A 21,661-nucleotide genomic window follows, 5' to 3' on the forward strand; every position below is an offset into this window, starting at 1 on the left:
CAAATTTCAGAATTACAAAGTCAAGGAGAAAATACTGCAAGCAGCCAAAAAGAAACAATTCAAATATTGTGGAACTATAGTCAGGATCATGCAAATCTTCCAGCTTCTACATTATATGAGAGGAGAAATTGGAATATGATATTCCGAAGGGCAAAGGAGCTGGGACTACAACCAAGGATCAACTACCCAGCAAAATTGAGCATAATTTTTCAGGCAAGGAGATGGACATTCAACAAAATAAGGGAATTCCAGACCTTCCTGATGAAAAGGCCAGAACTCAATGGAAAATTTGAACTTCAAATACCAAACTGAAGAGAGACATAAAAAGGTAAACAGGAAGAAAAACCCCCCACAAACCTTATTAATCAATAAGGAAAAAAATATTTACATCTTTATATAGGATTATATCATCTTTTGTATGCTATATGTGTGTGTGTGTGTGTGTATATCAATCTTGAGAATAGCACAATTATTATGACAATTGAAAGGTATACACATAGACGGTTGATGTCTGTATAAAGTAACTGATATAAGGATAAAAAACATAATTAAGAGATGTAAAGGGAGGGTTCTGGGAGAACAGGTAAGGAGGTAGTAGAAAAGGGTAAATTACATCAAATGAAGAGGCGCAAAAACACATTATAGTAGAGGGAAAGAAGGGAGGGAGAAGAGCAGTATTTGAGTTTTACTCTCATCAGATTTGGTTCAAGAAGGGAATAACATACTCTGATAAGTATAGAAATCTCACTTGTCCCACACGCAGTAGGAGGGGAAAGGGGGAAAAAGGGAGGGGGGTTGTCAGAAGGGAGGGAAGAAGTAGCAAGTGGAAAACTGTAAGATAAGGGAGGGGAATCAAGAGGGAGGGTAAACTGAGGGAGTGGCAGTCAAAAGCAAAACTTTGTTGAGGAGTAGAAGGGGAAAGGGAGAAATAAAAGCATAATGGGGGGGGAAATAGGATGGAGAAAAAGACACAGATAGTAATGCTAACTGTGAATGGGATGAACTCTCCCATACAAACGAAGCAGATAGCAGAATGGATTAAAAACCATAATCCTACAATATGCTGTTTACAAGAAACACATTTGAAACAGGGGGATACACACAGGGTAAAGGTAAAAGGCTGGAGTAAAATATATCGCACTTCAGCTAAAGTAAAAAACAAAAAGCAGGAATAGCAATCCTAATCTCAGACAAAACAAAAGTAAAGATAGATTTAATTAAAAGAGATAAGGAAGGACACTACATCCTGCTAAAAGGCACCATAAACAATGAAGCAATATCATTGTTTAACATATATGCACCAAGTGGTATGGCATGCAGATTCTTAGAGGAGAGGTTAAGGGAGTTACAGGAAGAAATAGACAGCAAAACTATAACAATGGGAGACCTCAACCTCCCCCTCTCTGAACTTGATAAATCTAACTGCAAAATAAACAAGAAAGAAGTTAAGGAGGTAAACAGAATTTTAGAAAAGGCAGATATGATAGACCTCTGGAGAAAACTGAATGGGGTTAAAACGGAATATACTTTTTTCTCAGTGGTACATGGCACATACTCAAAAATTGACCATGTACTAGGGCATAAAAACCTCACAATCCAGTGCAGAAAGGCAGAAGTAGTCAAAGCATACTTTTCAGATGATGACGCAATAAAAATTATTTTGATAAAGAACCATGGAAAAATAAGCTAAAAATTAATTGGAAACTAAGTAATCTAATTCTAAAGAATGAGTGGGCCAAAGAAGAAATCATAGAAACAATTAATAACTTCATGCAAGAGAATGACAATAATGAGACAACATACGAAAACTTATGGGATGCAGCAAAAGCAGTTCTTAGGGGAAGTTTTATATCTCTAAATGCTTACATGAATAAAATAGAGAAAAAAGAGATCAATGAATTGGGCACATAACTGAAAAAGCTAGAAAAAGAACAAATTGAAAATCCCCAATTAAATACCAAATTAGAAATACTGAAAATCAAAGGAGAGATTAATAAAATTGAAATCAAGAAAACTATTGAATTAATAAATAAAACCGAGAGCTGGTTTTATGAAAAAAATAATAAAATTGATAAACCTTTGGTCAATTTGATTTAAAAAAAGAAAGAAAATCAAATTACCAGTATCAAAAATGAAAAGGGTGAATTCACCTCCAATGAAGAGGAAATCAAAACAATAATTAGGAATTATTTTGCCAAATTGTATAGCCATAAATTTGATATCCTTAGGGATATGGATGAATATCTACAAAAATATAAATTGCCCAGGTTAACAGAAGAGGAAATAAAATTCCTAAATAACCCCATCTCAGAAAAAGAAATTGAGCAAGCCATCAATGAACTCCCTAGGAAAAAATCTCCAGGGTAAATGGTTTTACATGTGAATTTTATCAAACATTTAAAGAACAATTAATTCCTATACTTTATAGACTATTTGGGAAAATAGGTGAAGAAGGAGTCCTACCAAATTCTTTTTATGACACAAATATGGTACTAATACCCAAACCAGGAAGAGCCAAAACAGAGAAAGAAAATTATATACTAATTTCCCTCGTGAATATTGATGCAAAAATGTTAAATAAAATATTAGCAAAAAGATTGCAGCAACTTATTAGGAGAGTAATACACTATGACCCAGTAGGATTTATTCCAGGAATGCAAGGCTGGTTCAATATTAGGAAAAATATCAGCATAATTGATCATATCAACAACAAAACTAACAGAAAGCATATGATCCTCTCAATAGATGCAGAAAAAGCCTTTGACAAAATACAACACCCATTCCTATTAAAAACACTAGAAAGTATAGGAATAAATGGAGCCTTCCTTAAAATTATAAATAGCATCTACCTAAAACCATCAACAAGCATTATTTGTAATGGAGATAAGCTAGATACATTCCCAATAAGATCAGGGGTGAAACAAGGATGTCCATTATCACCCCTACTATTCAATTTGCTACTAGAAATGTTAGCTGTAGCGATGAGAAGAAAAAGAAATTGAAGGAATTAGAATAGGCAAAGAAGAAACTAAATTATCGCTTTTTGCAGATGATGATTTACTTAGAGAATCAAGTAAAAAACTACTTGAAATAGTAAACAACTTTAGCAAAGTTGCAGGATATAAAATAAACCCACATAAATCCTCCGCATTCCTATACAGTGCTAACAAAGCCCAACAGCAAGAGATAGAATGAGAAATTCCATTCAAAGTTACTGTAGACACTACAAAATATTTGGGAGTATATCTGCCAAGACAAACCCAGGGCCTGTATGCACATAATTATGAAACATTTTTCACATGAATAAAGTCAGATCTAAATAAATGGAAAAATATCAGTTGCTCATAGTTAGGCTGAGCTAATATAATAAAAATGACAATTTTACCTAAATTAATTTATCTATTCAGTGCCATATCCATCAAACTACCAAAAATTATTTTACAGAGCTGGATAAAATAATAACAAAATTCATCTGGAAGAACAAGAGGTCTAGAATATCTGGGGAATTAATGAAAAGAAATGTTAGGGAAGGTGGCCTAGCCATACCAGATATTAAACTGTACTATAAAGCAGCAGTCATCAAAACTACCTGGTACTGGCTAAGAAACAGAGTTGTCGATCAGTGGAATAAGATAGGTACAGAAGACGTAGTAGTCAATGGCTATAACAACCTACTATTTGATAAACCCAAAGAATCCAGCTTCTTGGCTAAGAATTCACTATTTCACAAAAACTGCTGGGAAAATTGGAAAATGGTAGGGCAGAAACTGGGCATAGACCAATATCTTACACCATATACCAAAATAAAGTAAAAATGGGTTCATGATTTAGGAATAAAGCTGATACTATAAGCAATTTGGGAGGGCAAGGAATAGTTTACTTATCAGATTTATGGAAAAGCAAAGAATTCATGACACAGCAAGAGACAGAGAGCATTACAAAATGCAAAATAGGTAATTTTGATTATGTTAAATTGAAATGTTTTTGTATAAAAAAGCCAATGCAACAAAGATTAGGAGGGAAGCAGAAAATTGGGAGAAAATCTTTACAACTAGTGTCTCTGTCAAAGGCCTCATCTCTAAAATATACAGGGAACTGAGACAAATTTATAGGAATGCAAGTCATTCCCCAATTGAGAAATGGTCAAAGGATATGAACAGGCAGTTTTCAGAGGAAGAAATTAAAGATATCTATAGGCATATGAAAAAATGCTCTAAATCACTACTGATTAGAGAAATGCAAATCAAAACAACTCTTAGGTACCACATCTCTCCTGTCAGCTTGGCTAAAATGACAAAACAGGAAAATGATCAATGCTGGAGAGGATGTGGAAAAATTGAAACATTGTTACATTGCTGGTGGAGTTGGGAACTGATGCAGCCATTCTGGAGAACAATTTGGAATTATACCCAAAGGGCTATTAAAATGTGCATACCCTTTGACCCAGCAATACCACTTCCAGGGTTATATCCCAAAGAGATCACACAAGTGGGAAAGGGACCCATATGTACAAAAATATTTATAGCACCTCTTTTTGTAGTAGCAAAGAATTGGAAATCAAGGGGATGCCCATCAATTGGGGAATGGCTGAACAAGTTGTGGTATATGAAGGTAATGGAATACTATTGTGCTGTAAGAAATGGGGATGATACAGACTTCATAATAACCTGGAAAAACCTACACAATATAATGCTGAGTGAGCAGAGTAGAACCAGGAAAACATTATACACAACCACAGATATATGGATTCTGTGATGACTAACCCTGATAGACTTCGCTGTACCCAGCAATACAAGGTTCAAAGACAACTCCAAATGACTCATGATGGAGAGAGCTGTCTACATCCAGAGAAAGAACAATGATTCTGAATGCAGATTGAGGCATACTTTATGCTCACCTTTTTTTCCGTTTTGTTTTTGTTTTTTATTTTTAGTTTTTTTTGTTTTGTTTCTTCTTTCTCATGATTCATTCCATTGGTCATAATTCTTCTTTACAACTTGACTATTGTGTAAATAAGTTCAATGCAAAGTTATATGGAGAAGATATAGCGGATTCCATGCCATCTTGGGGAAAGGAGTGGGGGAGGGGGGGAAAAAATCTGGAACTCAAAATTATGTGGAACTGAGTATTATAAACTAAAAATAAAAAATCTCAAAAAAAGAGTAAGAACTTTTCTGTATGTGGCTGAGGCAGGGATTCATAGATCATGGAAATTAATAGATGAGGAACTGAGAAGTTAAGGTATTTGAGGGAGCATCGGTATGAATGCTGAAGTCCCCTCATATGAGGGCAGGAGTTGGGGCAGAGAAAAAGATTGTCATCTCGATACTAAACTCATTGAGGAAAGAAGGAAAATGTCCTTAGTGTGTGTGTTGCGGGGAGGAGGTTGATAGACAACAGCCACCAGGATAAATTTGAGTATCTTGAACCTCAAAGGGAGGGAGTTGGTAGAGTGGTGATTGTAAAGATAGAGCCTGGAAGTGAAAATGGGGAGAAAAACATATTGCAGCTCTCCTTCCACAACCAGTGAATTAAGGGATATGAGTGGAAGTGCAACCAGTACTAGAAATGGTGGCTACAGACACATCATGAGAGAGCCATTTCTCAGGGAATGTCAGAAGATGAAAGGAGTGAGAAAGGGAGGGGTTTATTATGTTGAAAGGCAATGTGTAAATTATGAGACAGGCATTCCAGGAAGCACAGTGGAAGGGGTAGGTACATCTGCAGTGGGGCATGTTGGGAGAGGGTTCGGTTGAGGAGGGGATAGAAGTAAGGGAGAGGGCAAGTGGGTTGGTGAATGGGGTTTGTACTTAGGTAGCTGCAGTTTTGAAATCACTTAGATGGAAAGAGAGCATCAGAGTGTGGGGGTAGGCTAAACTTTGAGAAATAAATCCAGGTAGAGTATCAGTGGTGGGGGAAAAGTCTGTTGAAGGAGACCAGTGATTAGCCAGCTTTACTTTCTAATTTATGTATTTACATAATATACTTTATTCTGTCCCCAGGCCATTTTCACATCCTTTTAAATTCTCCTCTTGATAGAGGTCAGAAATAAGTATCTAGTGTGATGGCTACTGAAGCCAGCAGAATATAGTTTCCAACAACCAGAGCTTTCCAACAAGGGAACAGAATGCCTCCTTAGAAAATGAGCTCCCTGACACTGGAAGGGTTCAAGTTAGAGGCTGGATGAGCACATGCCACAGATGTTGCAAATTGGATGTGAAGCTGAACTATTTAACCACAAAGATTCCTTCCAACTTTTCGATTTTGTCATTCAATATGGTGTACCATTCCACTAAAAAAATCATTTTCAGATGTTGATAAGAACTCCCCAAAGAAACTAGTACACTTGAGCATTTGATTTCTTGAAAAAGGTGTCTGTAAAATATTTGATTAAAAGTTTATTCCCAACCCAGAGGTCTGAAATAAATTATTAAAATAGCTGCCTTTTCTTTAATTAATATATCTGATGGCTATAGTTGAAAGAACCAAAACATTGCACTGAAAAAGACTGAGAAAATCAAAATATAACAATACAATCATCAGTCCTTTCTGTTCTATGGCCTAAACAAGTTTTTTTCCCTTTTCTAATCTCTTTTGTTATCTACTCAAGATTCATTTTAAATTAATCTTTTATTTTGCTTTATTCCCAAAGGACATCCATTACTTTGCAATAGATAAGGGTGAATTGGCGCTAGCTGAAGTGGCAAAGAAACGAGCTAACGACATTGATGCAGAATCAATAACTACTGGAGTTGGTAAGAATTAATAGTTTTTTTAAAGCCTTTTTTGTTTTAATCAATACTTGCTTTGTATTGTTATTATGCCTGGTTTCTAGGACACTTGGCTAATTTGAATTGGTTTCTTGGGGGGAAAATAGAAAGCGTCTTTATTTAGGTAAAGAATTAAGCTTCTATCACTAGTACAACCTTGATACAAAGGTTGGAATGGTGCTAATTAGTAAGCAATGATTGTTGCAGTAACAATAGAGAAAACAAAAAAATTGGTTTTATTAATGGGATTTGGTAGATATTGCATATTAACATCAATCGTGATAATATTAAGATATTTGGGAGCTCAGGTAAATATATTTCAAGTTTGAGTGAATCTTCATTTTAGAGTTGATGGAAATAAAATCATTTTAATGTACATGACAGTGTTCACATTTGGACAACTCCAGGCTTCTGCCTGGATTGGGTGCATAATTCCCTTATCAAAGAACTTTTGTTTTAAATGACACAAATGAAATTGAATATTATTTCTGCAGTTACTCTGTTTGGGCTTCCCACTGTTTTGTCCAATTTACCTTCATTTTGCACCTTGGCATAGAGGTAAAGGTGACTCTAATTTCTCAGCAAGGGGGAAAAAGTTAGTCCCAGGCCAACTAATTATCCTCATCTCAAGATATAATCAAAGGCATTAAACTAAATGTAAAGATGGATATATAGTAAGAACAGGAAATAAAGGGGGCAGGTAATGATGAGGTGTTAATGTATGACAAGGTATTAACACCTTAGTACCCCTTTATTAAATGTGAAGTTTTTCCTAAAAGAATTAGAAACACAGCTTGCCGTTGGCTAATAGAAGATTGGCCATGCCTTGGGTTGCTTTTAAAAAGCTATCTTGCTAAACTCTGGAGTCAGTTATACTTGGAGCAGCTTTGTGGAAGGTGACTCTTGAACCTGTATCAGAGAGAAGCAAGGGTTCAGGCCTAATCAACCATGGAAGCAAAACTACTCATTCAGTAGGAGACTGGTACTACATCCAGCAGGGAGGAGAGTTGAACACTCTCCAGATTCCCACTGATACAAAGAGGGAGTCAAGCAGAACAACTTGAGGCAGGAAGCAGCTCTAAGAAGGAAGTCCTCTGGCAGCAGAGGAGAGAGCCACCTCCAGAGAGCTATAGAGAGTTGAGCTTTGCAGACAAGTGGACCTTGAGAGCCCTGAGTCCACTTTAGCAAGCCACCCAGAAACGGTGATGGGCTCAGAGGGGAGCAGCATGAGGTTATCACAAGGAGAATGAAGGTGTGTTTCCCATATTTGTGCTTCATTGTCATTGTAGTTTGTGCCAACTCTTCCCAGGGAATCTGTATCTGTGGAAAGTACATTCCAGGTTTATGGGGGAAGGTTTGTTGCTACTATGATATCTTAGTAAATGCCATTGCTTTGAACTAATTGTATCTATTAAATGCCTGTTAAGAGGATGATCACCAGAAGGAAATTATGAGGTATAGTTTTAGGAGTACAGATCCACGGTATCCTAGGATCTTAGAGTGGCAGCTACCTTAGGGTACCCAACCTGTGATACAAATACCCTTTGTGGGGAGTATCCTAGAAGGAGTGCTGCAGCCAAAGGTTATGCCAATAGTATGCGTGTTATGACAGATTCTAGTAAGCTAAAGAAATTTTGGGTATGGCCCCAGCAAAACACTATATCTTCTATATGAGCACCAGCCTACCTAAATGTGGAGAGACTCATTAAAATCCCTAGATGCTGACTTTTTGGCCATGGTAACTCATTAAAACAAATAACTAAATAACCTTTAATATTGTAAAACTCCTACTTCCATAATTACAAAGGTGGAATGACAAAAAATAGAATGGAAAGAATCAGTCTTTTAAACCATTCAAAAAGAATAATTTACTTGATTGGCAATTTTTGTTCGACATTTATTGCATTAGCTTTTATTAAGCAACTACTGTGTGAAAGGCATTATGATAGGAGATGGAGATATAAAGACAAAAATAAAACATCCCTGCCCTCAAGGAGCTTATCTTCTCCAATGAACAACTTGCCACTCTAACGAAAAAACTGAAGCCTGTCCAAATTAACATTCTCATCACAAAATAAAACCAGAAAACAAAAGTTTCAGGTAAGTGGCTCATAGGCTCTTTTCCAAGATACAAATAAAGGAGATGTTTTCATCATGCACCCAAAGGGAAAAACATCATTTCAGGAAATACCTGGACATCTCACTTTGCAGTGCTCATTATGAAATCACACAAGCATGCCAACACGAAGTGATTATAGTTTATGTACCAACATCTTTTCTGCAAGATAAAACAGAGAAACTCTTTGAAGAACCTTATTAGACCATCCAATCTAAATCTGTGTTTATTTTGGCAAACCTATGTTGAAAAATATAGTTCAAGATCAATCAAATGAAACAGACCATATCCTTATGAAATACTCAGAAGCCTTATACCTTCTTTACATCAAGAATATTTTTCAAGAAGAAAGTGAAAGTGACAAGCACTTATTGCACCCAAAAATGAAATTGATTTGCCTTTTTAAAATTTTTTGTTATTATCAAACACAAACATGAATATTTCCATTTACAAAAAACCTGAAAAATTTGTATGAAACCATTAATCTTGTTTAGATACTTATATGATTTTTCTTAAAGTATTATGGGTTTTTTAACATTCTTTTTTTATTTTCAGTTCCAAATTTTCTCCCTCCCTTCAGCTCTTCACCACCTATTGAGAAGGCAAGCAATATACTACCCATATGTGTTAAATCATACAAAACATATCTCCATATTAGCTATGTTTCAAAAAACAGCAAGAAAAATAAAGTGAAAAATATACTTCAGTCTGCATCAAGCATGCTTTAGAACTGTTGTGGATCATTATATTGATCAGAGTAGCTAAGTCTTTCAGAGTTGATTATTGTTACCATATTATTATTACTGTGTGCAATGTTCTCTTGCTTGGAACTATGCCCAAAGGACTGTAAAACTGTGCATACTCTTGGATCCAGCAATGTCATTTCTACATCTGTATCCCAAAGAGATCATAAAAATGGGAAAAGGACCCACATATACAGAAACATTTACAGCAACTCTTTTTGTTGTGGCCAAGAATTGGAAATTGAGGGGATTCCCATCAAATGGGGAATGGCTGAACAAGTTGTGGTATATGAATGTAATGGAATACTATTGTTCCATAAGGAATGATGAACAGGTAGATTTAAGAAAAACTTGGAAAGACTTCTATGAACTGATGCTGAGTGAAGTGAGCAGAACCAGGAGAACATTGTACACAGTAACAGCAACATCATACAATGACCAACTTTGATAGACTTAGCTCTTCTCAGCAATGCAATGATCTAAGACAATTCCAAAAGACTCATAATGGAAAACGCTATTCATATTCAGAATGCAAATTGAAGCATACTATTTTCTCTCTCTCTCTCTCTTTTCTTTCTTGTGGATTTTCCCTTTGGTTCTGATTCTTCTTTACAACATGACTAATATGGAAATATGTTATTATGATTGTACATGTATAGCCTCTATCAAATTGCATGCTCTCTTGAGGAGGGAGAAGGGGAAAATTTAGAACTCAAAGTCATAAAAGTGTTGAAAATTAAAAATAAATTAATTTTAAAAACTAGAAGCCTTACCAGGTTTTTATGAAACCATCCCCTTTTCCATTTCTTACAGCACAATAGTGCCACAACTTGTTCAGCCATTCCCCAATTGATAGACATCCTCCCAATTTCCGATTTTTGCCACCACAAAAAGAGGTGCTATAAATATCTTTGTAAGTACAGATGAAATTTAACATGATAGCTCCAACACTGCCTTGTTTGTCTGTGTTGGACTTTTAGAACTTCCTTCCACTCTACTTCTGTACATTTTAACTGTGTCATTGATAGTTTTTTTCCTTCTTCTTTAACATCACTATCACCACTTCTCAATACTCCTCACATATGTACATACATATGTACATACATACATACACACACACACATACAGCCTTCCATTGAAACAATTACAGTTAAGCACAACAAACCCAGAGATTGGCCACATTTGACAAAGTATGTTTCATTTAATACCTCTGGTCTATCACCCCTCTACCAAAATAGGGCATCCTTAATCATCAGTCTTCTAGAATCTTGACTGGTCATTGCATTAATCATTGTTCTCAAATATTTAAAAGTTATTTTCCTTCATAATGTGGTAGTTGACTATATCTTAATGGTCAGGAAGTGACTAGTTATTGACATAGCAGTCATTTTAAAATCAGCTCTCTGTGTGCAATGGAATTAGTTGGTAAGAGCAAAAATCAACATCAATTGACTTTCTCTTAGCAAACTCAGAGAAAGCATAAAGAAGAAAATACACCATGGTTATGACAGCACTAGCCAGACCTTCTTAAGGAACCTGTCAATGAAAAAAATGGGAAATGGATAAAAGTAAAAATATCATCTCTGACTCACCATTTCTGAGAAATATTTAACTTATGCAAAAGAATTGCCATAATTGGAATGAAAGTACAGTAGAACCTCGGTTTATGAATTTAATTCATTCCAAGATTCTGTTTGTTATGCAATTTGTTCATATCGCAAAGCGAATTTTCCTGTAGGAAATAATGTAAAGTTGGATGATCAGTACCACATCCCCAAAAATATTCATATAAAAATAACTACTTATAATTTCAAGCAAGTTTTTTGTCCCTAATGTACCTGAAATACAATAGCAATGATTAGTACACAATGTAAACTGAAAATTAAAAAAATTACTCTGACTTTACCTTTGAGAAGAGTCGTGACTGGCGTGAGGTAGATGAGAGGAAGGAGGAGGAGGAAGGGTTATTGCTTGGAAGGAGAATCTCCTTTCATGAGAAAGTGATTTCAAGTCGGTAGTGTTCTCTCTTATGCTACTTTCACTAAAAGTAAGACCAACACCACTGCCTTCACTTATTTTTCGCTTTTTAGAATCACTTTCATGTTTTGACTCACAGATTTTTTTTCTTTATGTTTGCTTCTCACTAGGAATCGCTCTAATGACACGTTTTTGACGTTTTTTTCAGAATGTCATGGAAATGTAACGTTGCATTATCCTTAAAAATATCCATGGCTCTCATTGCTACAGCCTTATTTGGGTGATGTTTTTCAACAAAGTTTTGCACTTCTTCCCACATCTGATAAACCTCCCTAATCTCACTTGACGTGAGGGATTTCTCCTCAGATGAGATATCCTCTGCAGCCTCTCGCTGTTGCTCCTCATGCAGATCCATCAGTTCATCCTTTGTTTGACATATGAAAGCAAAAAAAACCATTACCCTAGTTGAGCATCATCTCTTCACTAGCCGTTTAAGTCCAAACGTGATGTTCTTACTTCAAATTTTTATTCGTCCTGCAAGACAAATTTTGCAAAAAATTTTTCCTCATCCAGCAAAGCATGCATAAACCAGGTTACTGTAAACTGAGGTTCTACTGTACTTAAAAAGTTCCTTTGGCAGCAGACACTTTGTATCATTGCAAGAGGAAAGACATTGTAGCTAAGTGAAACAGGCTTATTTACAAGTTGAAGAGGAGGATGGAAGATTATGACCAGTATTGCCTTACAAAACTGTGAAAAGCATTTGCAGTGAAAGTGAGCCTGGTATGAAGACCATCTAAGCCAGATCTCCCAGAGAGTATTTGCTCATGAAATTTGAAAGAGAGCAACAAACACAAAAGAAATGGAATGGCTCAGCTGCCATTTTATAGTCATCCATTTTCATCAGCAATGATACTGGAGCTGTATTCCCCACTGGCCAACAATGATGATGGTCATGGCAGTTGGCATTTCATATAGTGCTTTAAGGTTCACAAAGCACTTGATGAACATTTTCTTATTTGATTTTCATAATAACCCTGAGTCAGAAAATCACATGTATTATTATCCCTAACTTATAGATGAGAAAATTGGATTTCCAAGAAATTATTGACTTGCCTGTGATCTCACCAGAGAGTATATAATTAAGGTTGGATTCTGACCCAGGCTTCTTCTGACTCCAAAGTCAGTGATCTCTCCCTTAAACTATACTTGCTATATGGGTGAGTAAAGCTTGAGATGGCGGTAAAACTTGAGAATTAGAAGTTGAGAAGAGCAGCCAAACCTGACCAAATACATACAGAAGAATCTATACCAAAGGTGACATCTTTTAAATTTTATTTATTTATTTTTTGGAGGGGGGAAGACAAGGGAATTGGGGTTAAGTGACTTGCCCAAGGTCACACAGGTAGTAATTATGTCAGATATCTGAGGTCAGATTTGAACTCAGGTCTTCCTAACTTCAGGGCCACAGCTCTACTCACTGCACCACCTAGCTGCCCCCCAAAGGCGACATTTTTTAAAGGCATTAAGGATATATTACAATATACTTCCAAGAAGATTCTGAAAGAACAGAAAAAATCCTAGACATTACTTTTACCAACAAAAAAGCAACTAAGAGATATCAACAACTATTGACTCATGACTTTATTTCCTCAACTCTATAAAATCTTTATGGTCTATGTATCTATAAAGAAAATATGAGAAGAAAAAAGGCAGGCTTTTGTAAGTGATGTTTTTTTACAGAAGATTGCATCTTTATACTAATGAGAACAGAATGTGTAAGCTCTCATTGTCTATTGTTTGTAGTTTTTAAAGCCCTTAACATTTGAACTGAAAAACCAAAACTCAGCTGTAATGACTCTCAAATAAGTTGTCTCCCACATATACATTGAAATCATATAAGGTCCTACGGCAGCTTTGTTCAATGATGTGTTGAGTTTTAACATCAAGTAAGTCACAAAACAGGAAGACATAAGTTTTCAGCCATGGAATTCTATTGATAGTGAGGGTCTTGGGACTCACAGTTAACACTGCACTAATTACACTGAGCTTCAGATTACTACTACAAGGCCTCTTCCTCAATGAAATCCATAGTCACTCAAAAGATATTAGTCGAGGTATCCACCTTGGAAAGACAAAGTAAATGAAAAATACTGTATTATGATTTGCGATGCATGGTCAGACTTTTGAGTTAATTGTTTGTTGGCATTTTTATGTGTGCCTTGGGATAGGCAGCATAGTAGAATGGGATAGAAGGCTGGCCTTAGAATCAAGAAGATTTAGTTTGTTATCTTGCCTCTAACACATGCAAACTATGGTGATGGTCAAGTCACTTAATGTTTCAGTACTTCAAAGTTGGAGATATGTTACTGATCAGCATTGGTAAAAGGTATTTGTTTCCTTTCCAAGAGTTTCTTATAGCAATGACATCATTGATCAAATGTATGCATATACACACATATAAATACATATATGTGTAAATATAGAGATGCATAGATACATCTGAGGTGCTATGGATGAAAAAATGAATGGACTCAGAACTAAATAAGAAGAGAATATTTGGAAACCTATGCAACTCTTTCCAAGGATTCCAATTTCCTACATGCTGCAAATGCCCGACTTATTAACTGCTATTTTCTCAGCAATTCCATTTGATGTTGAATCATTGAATATCATAATCTAAGGTAATCCAAAGACAATGGAGAGATGCACAGTGAGTTTAACTAGGGTATAATGTTACCAACAAGAAACATCTAAATGCAATGTGTACGTCCCCAAAATGAGGTGGGTCAGTCATGTAGCCAGAGTAAGAAATAGCACAGGTGGACATAAGAGTTCAATTATTCAAACTTCCACCGCAAACGATTTGTGAAATGCAGAATTTGTAATAACATTTCTACTCTTTATAAAGCTTCTGGCAGATAGTCAAAAAGTACAAACTACTTTGTTCTTTTTTTTTCTTTTAACATACTGGTTGTAACCAAAGGTGAAGATTCTCAGGGACTTTCTAATTGTTCATAGTCTCTAAGCAACCAGAGCTTTCAGAAGTTGTAGGTGAAACTGAACCAGCCCCCAGGAGTTCTAATGTAAATCTTATCTGGATCTGAGTATGAGAAATCTCAAAGTATGTGAGGTGTGTTGAGGTCCTGCCAAGTTTACGCAGTTAATTAGGACAACTGGGTGCACTACTGAAAGTGTTGTGGCAGCGCTGAGCCTCCAAAAGCAAGGCAGGCCACTGTGTACTCTGGGGTATTAGCAAAACTCCCTGTCTCTCAGGTTCTCAGAGCCCTTAGCTGTCACCTACCTCTTGGCTCCACCCCTTTTCGAGACCATTTACGTTCTTGTGTTCTTCTAGGGATTGTGTCTGTGTCATCCAAACATATCACATGATTGTCTTCAGATAGTCGTCCCCTTTGTAAGAATAACCTTGAACTTCACTTCTATCTTTTCTTCTTTGATGGAAGTGTCTAATAACTGAGGAGGGGAGAATCTAAAGCCAAAGAGAATGGTAAATGTCTTTTGACCCCCAAATCCAGCTCCCTCAGAACTGAGGACCTGCCAAGGACTCATCCTTAAAGGACTCATTGTTATCAGAGATGTATTCGATGTACCCCAGCTGCCTCTCCAGGAAAGGTCCCCAATTCTATGGATACTTTGGTTTCAGGGAAGCTCTAGAAAAGGCTTTATTAAGCCCAGAACACTTGGCTTCCTCCTCCTGGTCCAGGTTCCAGGAGCACCTCAAAGGGAGTGGCAAGGGTAGGGCAAGAAATAAAACAGAGACTTTAAAAGAATAAAAATAGGAATAAAAAGATACAGACAGGCTGGGTGGCCTGAAGATCTTTGCTATGTCTCACTTCCTGAAATGAAATGGAGGCTGAATAGGGTAGGACTCCAGTGGGATTTGCCTGACCCCCACTCCCCCAAAATAAGTTCTATTCAGAAGAGATTACAGGTAAGGACCATGAAACCAAACCAAACCAGTTTCTATAAAGGGAAAAAGAATCCCCACATATGATACACCTAGGCTTTTCTAAGTGTTAGGGGTCGAGGGGGAGGGAGAGTCGCACTAAAAAACACACACATACACACAGACACCCCCCAAAAAAATCTTCCTTGAACCCCCATATGTGGCCACCAGGGGGCACCAATCCCTCAACAGATGGTATGCACTATTCAGCACCAGAGGGCACTCTGATGTTTGGCCAAACTCTGCTTCTCTCCATCACTTTGCCCCTTCATGGGCAGTATCAACTTTCTTTATGTTAGTCTAGGGGTTGTATTAGTTGAATCTTACGGCTCATCCCACTAGCTTCTCCCAATCATTCCTTGGCTGTTGTTTCTCCTCTAAGGTGACTTACAAAGACATACTGTTAAAAGGCTTTTAATCAGAAAGACGGAAAGAAATCAGAGCAGATTGATCAGGACGACCTGAGCTCAAATACAACCTCAGATACTTACTAGCTGTGTGACCCTGTGAAGCCTAGGAGCCTCTGCTTTCCTCAGATTCTCATCTGTAAAATGGATGTAATAATAGCACCTACCTCTCAGTGTTGTTGCGAGGATCAAAGGAGATGTTTATAAAGTGCTTAGCACAGTGTCTGACACATAGTAGGAGCTTAATAACTGTTTGTTCCCTCTCTCCCTTCCCCAGGGAACCCATCAAATACATTCCTGTCCCTGAACACTTTCAGTCCCCTGGCCCAACTCCCAAAGGTGCAGGTAGAGCAAAGCCTGGAAGTCTAGCTCTCCATTGCACTGAGCAATGGACAAGCAGAACCTTCTCCAAGGTTTTTTCATTCTGTGGATGCAATGCAGGGACTCTTTTGGTTTCTCTTGAAGGTGGCATGGGTTGAGCAAGCAGCATGGCAGCAGATGTAGGTTGTTCTCTGAGTTATCATGGTTCCAATCCCTGACATCCAGTTCATTTTTCTCTTGCTTTCAGAAGAGTTATAAATATGACTTTATGTCTATCCTTTTGATATTGCCTAGAGGGTCTTTCCTATGAGATGAAGCCTGCCTGGCTATTACTGTCCCACAAGGAGAGACAAGTGGCATGAGTTGCTGTGACTAGGGTGCCATCTCTGTAAACTCTCCTGGTACATTCATACTCAGTCCCTTATTAAATATCCCTCCCCAGATTCTTCTTTAGATTCCTCAGCAGATGATGGCCTCCTTGGCCATGCTCACCCCCAGCTCTCTGAGAGAAGGAACACAAGCGCTAAAATTTGAATATCCCCACTAATGGAGAACAGAAATGCTGGATAATATCAGGGTAAATAATCCAAATCCACTTGAACTTGACTTTTAAAAACGTTTTAGTGCTTATTCTTAAGTGTGGGTGTGTCTAATATTCTGGGAATTCACTTAAAATCAAATAATGAAGCCATACTGCGAATACCTGTCATGATAGGAATTTGAGGTTAAACAATTTACCCGTGTCATCATACCACTTATAGACAGGTCTCTCTCCTAACTCTCCTGGAATATGCAATAACTAGAGTGATTTTCCTGTTTGGGGACTATCTGAGAATTTTCTTTAGCTGCCTCATACTCTTCTTTTCTGACTACACTCTTGAGCCCTTCCTGATGTTTTAGAGTTGCTATTGCTAAGGTGAAAAGGCAGCTGGCCTTAGGACAAGCAGCAAGGAGTTCACTAACATTCTGGAAGTGAGATGGAAAGAAGGGCTAACTCTTTTCTCCCCAGGAATCCCTTCATCCTCTAACTTAAGATCTAAGTGGAAATGAAAACTTCTAAATGTGTTTGGAAATTATTTCTCAAAAAAAATCTATTGTTCACAGCTGGGAAAGTAGATTTCACTTCACCTGAGAGAGAGTAATGTGGAAGTACTGACTACAGTGCAGCCTATAAAAGAAGGAAGATCGGTGCTTAGAGTTAAAATGTGGGGGTTCAGGAGCTACCTAACCATTTCCAAGAGACTTAGAGAATCAGGGCAAGCAATGAGAAATATTGGACTTGCATAAATGAGCCTAAAAGCTTATGTTTAGGACTTTTTCTCCCTCTTCTCCTTTGCTTTGTATTCCAGAAACACCTAGATACAGCAATGAACTTGGAACCTCTTTGTGAGACTCAAACTAGCACTAGGGCTAAGCTGATGGGATCTCAGAAGCCGTCTGCTTCAACTTCTGCCTGAGATTCTCCTCTATGACATCCCTAACAAATGTTCATCCAGCATTTACCTGAGTCACTCTAGGTGAGGGATTAAAACTACTGCCTCCTGAGGTGGTCTACTCCAATTTTTGATGCTTTTCTTTACATTGAACTTATTTGTCTCTCTGTAACTTCTACTCCTTTCTCCTATTTCAAATCTTGGGGGCCCTAAAAGAACAAGCAGAATTGCTCTTCCACGTAACAGAACTTCAGGGCCGTCTGCAGTTGTTCTGATCTATATCTGGCCACTGGAACCACGTGGGTCCGGGGGAGAAAGTGAGGCTGGTGTGAAGCCCTCTCTCACTTAAAACCAATTCACTTGCAAGTCATGACATCACCTTCCTGATGTCATGGTGCTCTTTGAGAACGGAGGACAAACCACAACGACACAACGGACCTTCAAGAAATGAAGGACAGGGGCAGCTAGGTGCACAGTGAGTAGAGCACTGGCCCTGAAGTCAGGGAGACTTGAGTTCAAATTTGGCCTCAGACACTTGACACACTTACTAGCTGTGTGACCTTCGGCAAGTCTCTTAACCCCAATTGCCCTGCCTTCCCCCACCTCCCCCCCAAAAAAAGAACTGAAGGACAGCTCTTGGACTTCCTCTTCTCACTCCAGTTCTACCCCTCTTGGTGAAACAAAGTGAACATTTTTACAATTATTTGGAAAAAAAGCCCCAAATGAAGTTACTGAATAACCAAATGTGCTTTTCATTTCTTTTCCCATTTCTCATCTATTTTATCTGAATCTTATAATTTAGCTTCAGTGCAAGTTCATCTTGTGCTGTTTACTACAATTTTTTGAGTGATATAGTGGTCATATCATATGGACATTTAACTTAAACTATGTCAATTATGCAAACTTGAGAGAAAGACAGCGATTTAAATCATTTGGACAATTCTACCTTCTTCCAAGTCCATGAGCATCTTCCTGGAGTGCGCAAAGATGAGAGAAATTAATTTGTCCCTAACTCTCCCTCTCCCAAATCCCAATACCTGCCCCATCCCAATGTGAGAGATATAGTGGAGGTAGAAACATCAAGATTTGGCAACTGATTGGATATGTGGATTGAGGAAGAGTGAAGAGTCAATAACAGAAGATTACAAACTTGGGAGGTGGGAAGGATGATGGAGCCTTTAACAGAAATATGAAGTTTTGTCAGAAGGGAAGGTTTAGAGGGAAAATAATGAGTTCAATTTTGGATGGATATTTCCGCCATGTAGTTTTTTGCTGATATCCTTTATTCCTGCTCTTCTTTGGAATTCTTCATTGGTTGTAGTTGAAGCTTGTCCATACCTACCATGACCTTTCCATTACCTTCTGTGTGATACTCATCTTTAGTTCTTTCAAGACAGCGGTGTTCCAGATCTTGCTACTATACGGAAATGTAGGTAAAATATTTGTGTTTTTTAAATGGGCCTTTGCTGTCATGGGAAAGTCGGGGTTAGTAAAAATGACTTCCTTGGAAATTCCCTAAAGCAATGCAACCTGCCCTCCAACTGTTCAACTCTGGGCCCTATCCATTGTCCAGATGAATTGTCTGGCTCAGACACATACCCTATTAGACTAGCTCTGCAGATACATGTAAAAATCTGGGCAATGGACATTTTTCATCTATTTGGTCTTTCCTGTGTGAATAGACAGGCCAAACTTAGTTGAGCAATTGCAGATCTCTCTTAGAAGATTCTGTAATATTTGGGAGTTTAATTGAATTAACTATGTCTGATCTACAAACAGCATCTGGGTGACCTCACCATTTACAGGAAATTCCTCTTTACCCTGAATTCTGTGCTGCTTCTCTTTCACAGTAGTAATAGTTAGGGGGAGTATATATTTTCCTGGTTTATGCCTCTCCTAATGTTTATTATTAGACGGTCATTGAACAGGGTTATTTCTGTTTTTATATCTTTCAAGGAATCTTGAATGACCTTGATATATGAATGGAAGACACTTTCTTATAAAAGATCCTTTAAAGGAATATTTCATTCTATCAGGTCAAACTATTTTTTAACCAACAAACAATAAGTATAATGTGGTCTTATGTACTCTACATTTTTCAGTAAATTGTGAGATAACAAGGATGTCCGCTGTTGAATATTATCTTTGAAAGACTGCTTATTCCTTAATAATATATCAATACTAGATCCCAATTAGTACACACAGTAAATCCCATAAAGTGGTCCAACTGTTTGAAGTTATAATTAAATGTAAAATATGGTCATCGATTCCAGCACAATAGAAATAATTGCAATGAAAAAAAATTTTAAATGAATTTTATGTTTATTAATATAATAGCAAAGGACAATAAAATGCATTTCTAAATCAAATATTACAAAATTATTACAATTATTACAAAATAATAGTTATAAAAAGAAAAAATCAATTTAAAAAATTACTGAATATTTTACCTAAAGACAAACCTACACAGATGTTATGACAATAAGTTGTGATTCCCATTTGAAATATTTTATCAGGGTAGATTGAACTATCTTCTCTTTCTTTAAACCTTCTTACATAAGCTAATAGGTACAGAGAGCTTTATCCACATGTTGGTGAATTTGCACACTCACATTCTCACACAATGGACCAAGGGTAGTTAGATGACCTAGGGCATTATCTAAAATCGGTAATGCTTTCAACAGGATACCAACAGCTGGGCTAAAATAACCCAAAAACTAGTCTTCAAAAATAGCTTTAGTCAAGCATGCTTTCTTCTTTGACCACCAAAGAACTGGAAGTGATTGATGATTGTATCCCCTGAGAGATCAAGGACCTCAAGACCAATGAAGAAGTTATCGGGTGTAATTTTAAATCTCCTTTTCCATTATATCCTAATAAAAGTGTGAGGTAAACCCTTAGACACTTGAAATCTGGGTTGAATTTTTTTTCTTTCTTAGAAATTCAAGTACAATAAGGCATCCTTTTCCAGAATAAGCCTGTTTTATCCACATCAAAAATTTGTCAATGTTGCCATTTTCTGTTATTTTCTTTAAAACATTTAGATAATTTAGCTGTTGATTCCTCATCTGCACCAGATGCCTCTCAAATAATTTTAACATACAGCTGAATTTGATTTTTAAAGTGATTGAGCAAACCAATGTTCCTGGAAAAGCTTCTTCATTATCCATTTCATTTCCATTTTCCTTCACTGCCTTAAAGACACTTGAAATTTTTGTCTGAATGGTTGCTCTGCTAGACAGAATATATTTCTTATTGCAATCTTCAATCTGTACAGGTAACAGACACTCTATTCTACCACTGTAAAACTTGTGTTCCTTGTAGTTTTTTGCACACTACAAAAAGTAGATGCAATTTTGCCTTTTTTCTTATTTCATCTGAATATTTTATAATATTCTCCAGTGTACATTCAGGCATTCTGACATCTCATCTTATTTTCAAGTTACTATGACTCTGTTCATGCCATTATTTCATCAAATTTTTGTTCTAATGACAAGCTTTTTTTTTTTACACTGGCAGTGTTTCCACTGGAATTATTCTTCCTTTTGTCCATTTTGCTGAAGGCTATTTTAAAAAAAAATAACATAACTGTTGGTAATATGGTGTATGGCAGCACATTACACTTTGCAAAATCTTCCATTTTTCCTGTTCGTAGTCCTCTTTCTATTTTCATCTTTTAGAAATGTTAGATTATTTTACTTAGTTGGATATCTTAATTAGCTTTCTTTGGATTAGTTTTGTCTTCAACTGCTTCTTTCTAATTTATGAGGTAATGTGGCTCATAATCTTCCATTTTCATTCTTCATAAGATTTCACAGATAAGTTTATATTCTAACCTTGTTACCTTATTTGCCAAATAAGTCTGACTAAGGTGCTTTCTGGGTTCTTCAGATATCCTTGTTGTAGCAGTTAATTTCCATGGTTTTA

At 36.9% G+C, this 21,661-nt stretch overlaps 1 protein-coding gene across 1 annotated transcript in view; it reads left to right on the plus strand.

Moving 5' to 3' along the window:
- Positions 1-21,661, plus strand: part of LOC118843765 (WD repeat containing planar cell polarity effector) — a 397,160-nt gene that overhangs the window by 287,980 nt on the left and 87,519 nt on the right. The window contains exon 15 of the mRNA XM_036751528.1: positions 6,653-6,755. Within this exon, the coding sequence (XP_036607423.1) occupies positions 6,653-6,755 (103 nt within the window). The remainder of the gene's footprint in view (positions 1-6,652; positions 6,756-21,661) is intronic.

This window comes from Trichosurus vulpecula, chromosome 3, assembly GCF_011100635.1.
Source record: "Trichosurus vulpecula isolate mTriVul1 chromosome 3, mTriVul1.pri, whole genome shotgun sequence".
Lineage (NCBI taxonomy): Eukaryota > Metazoa > Chordata > Mammalia > Diprotodontia > Phalangeridae > Trichosurus > Trichosurus vulpecula.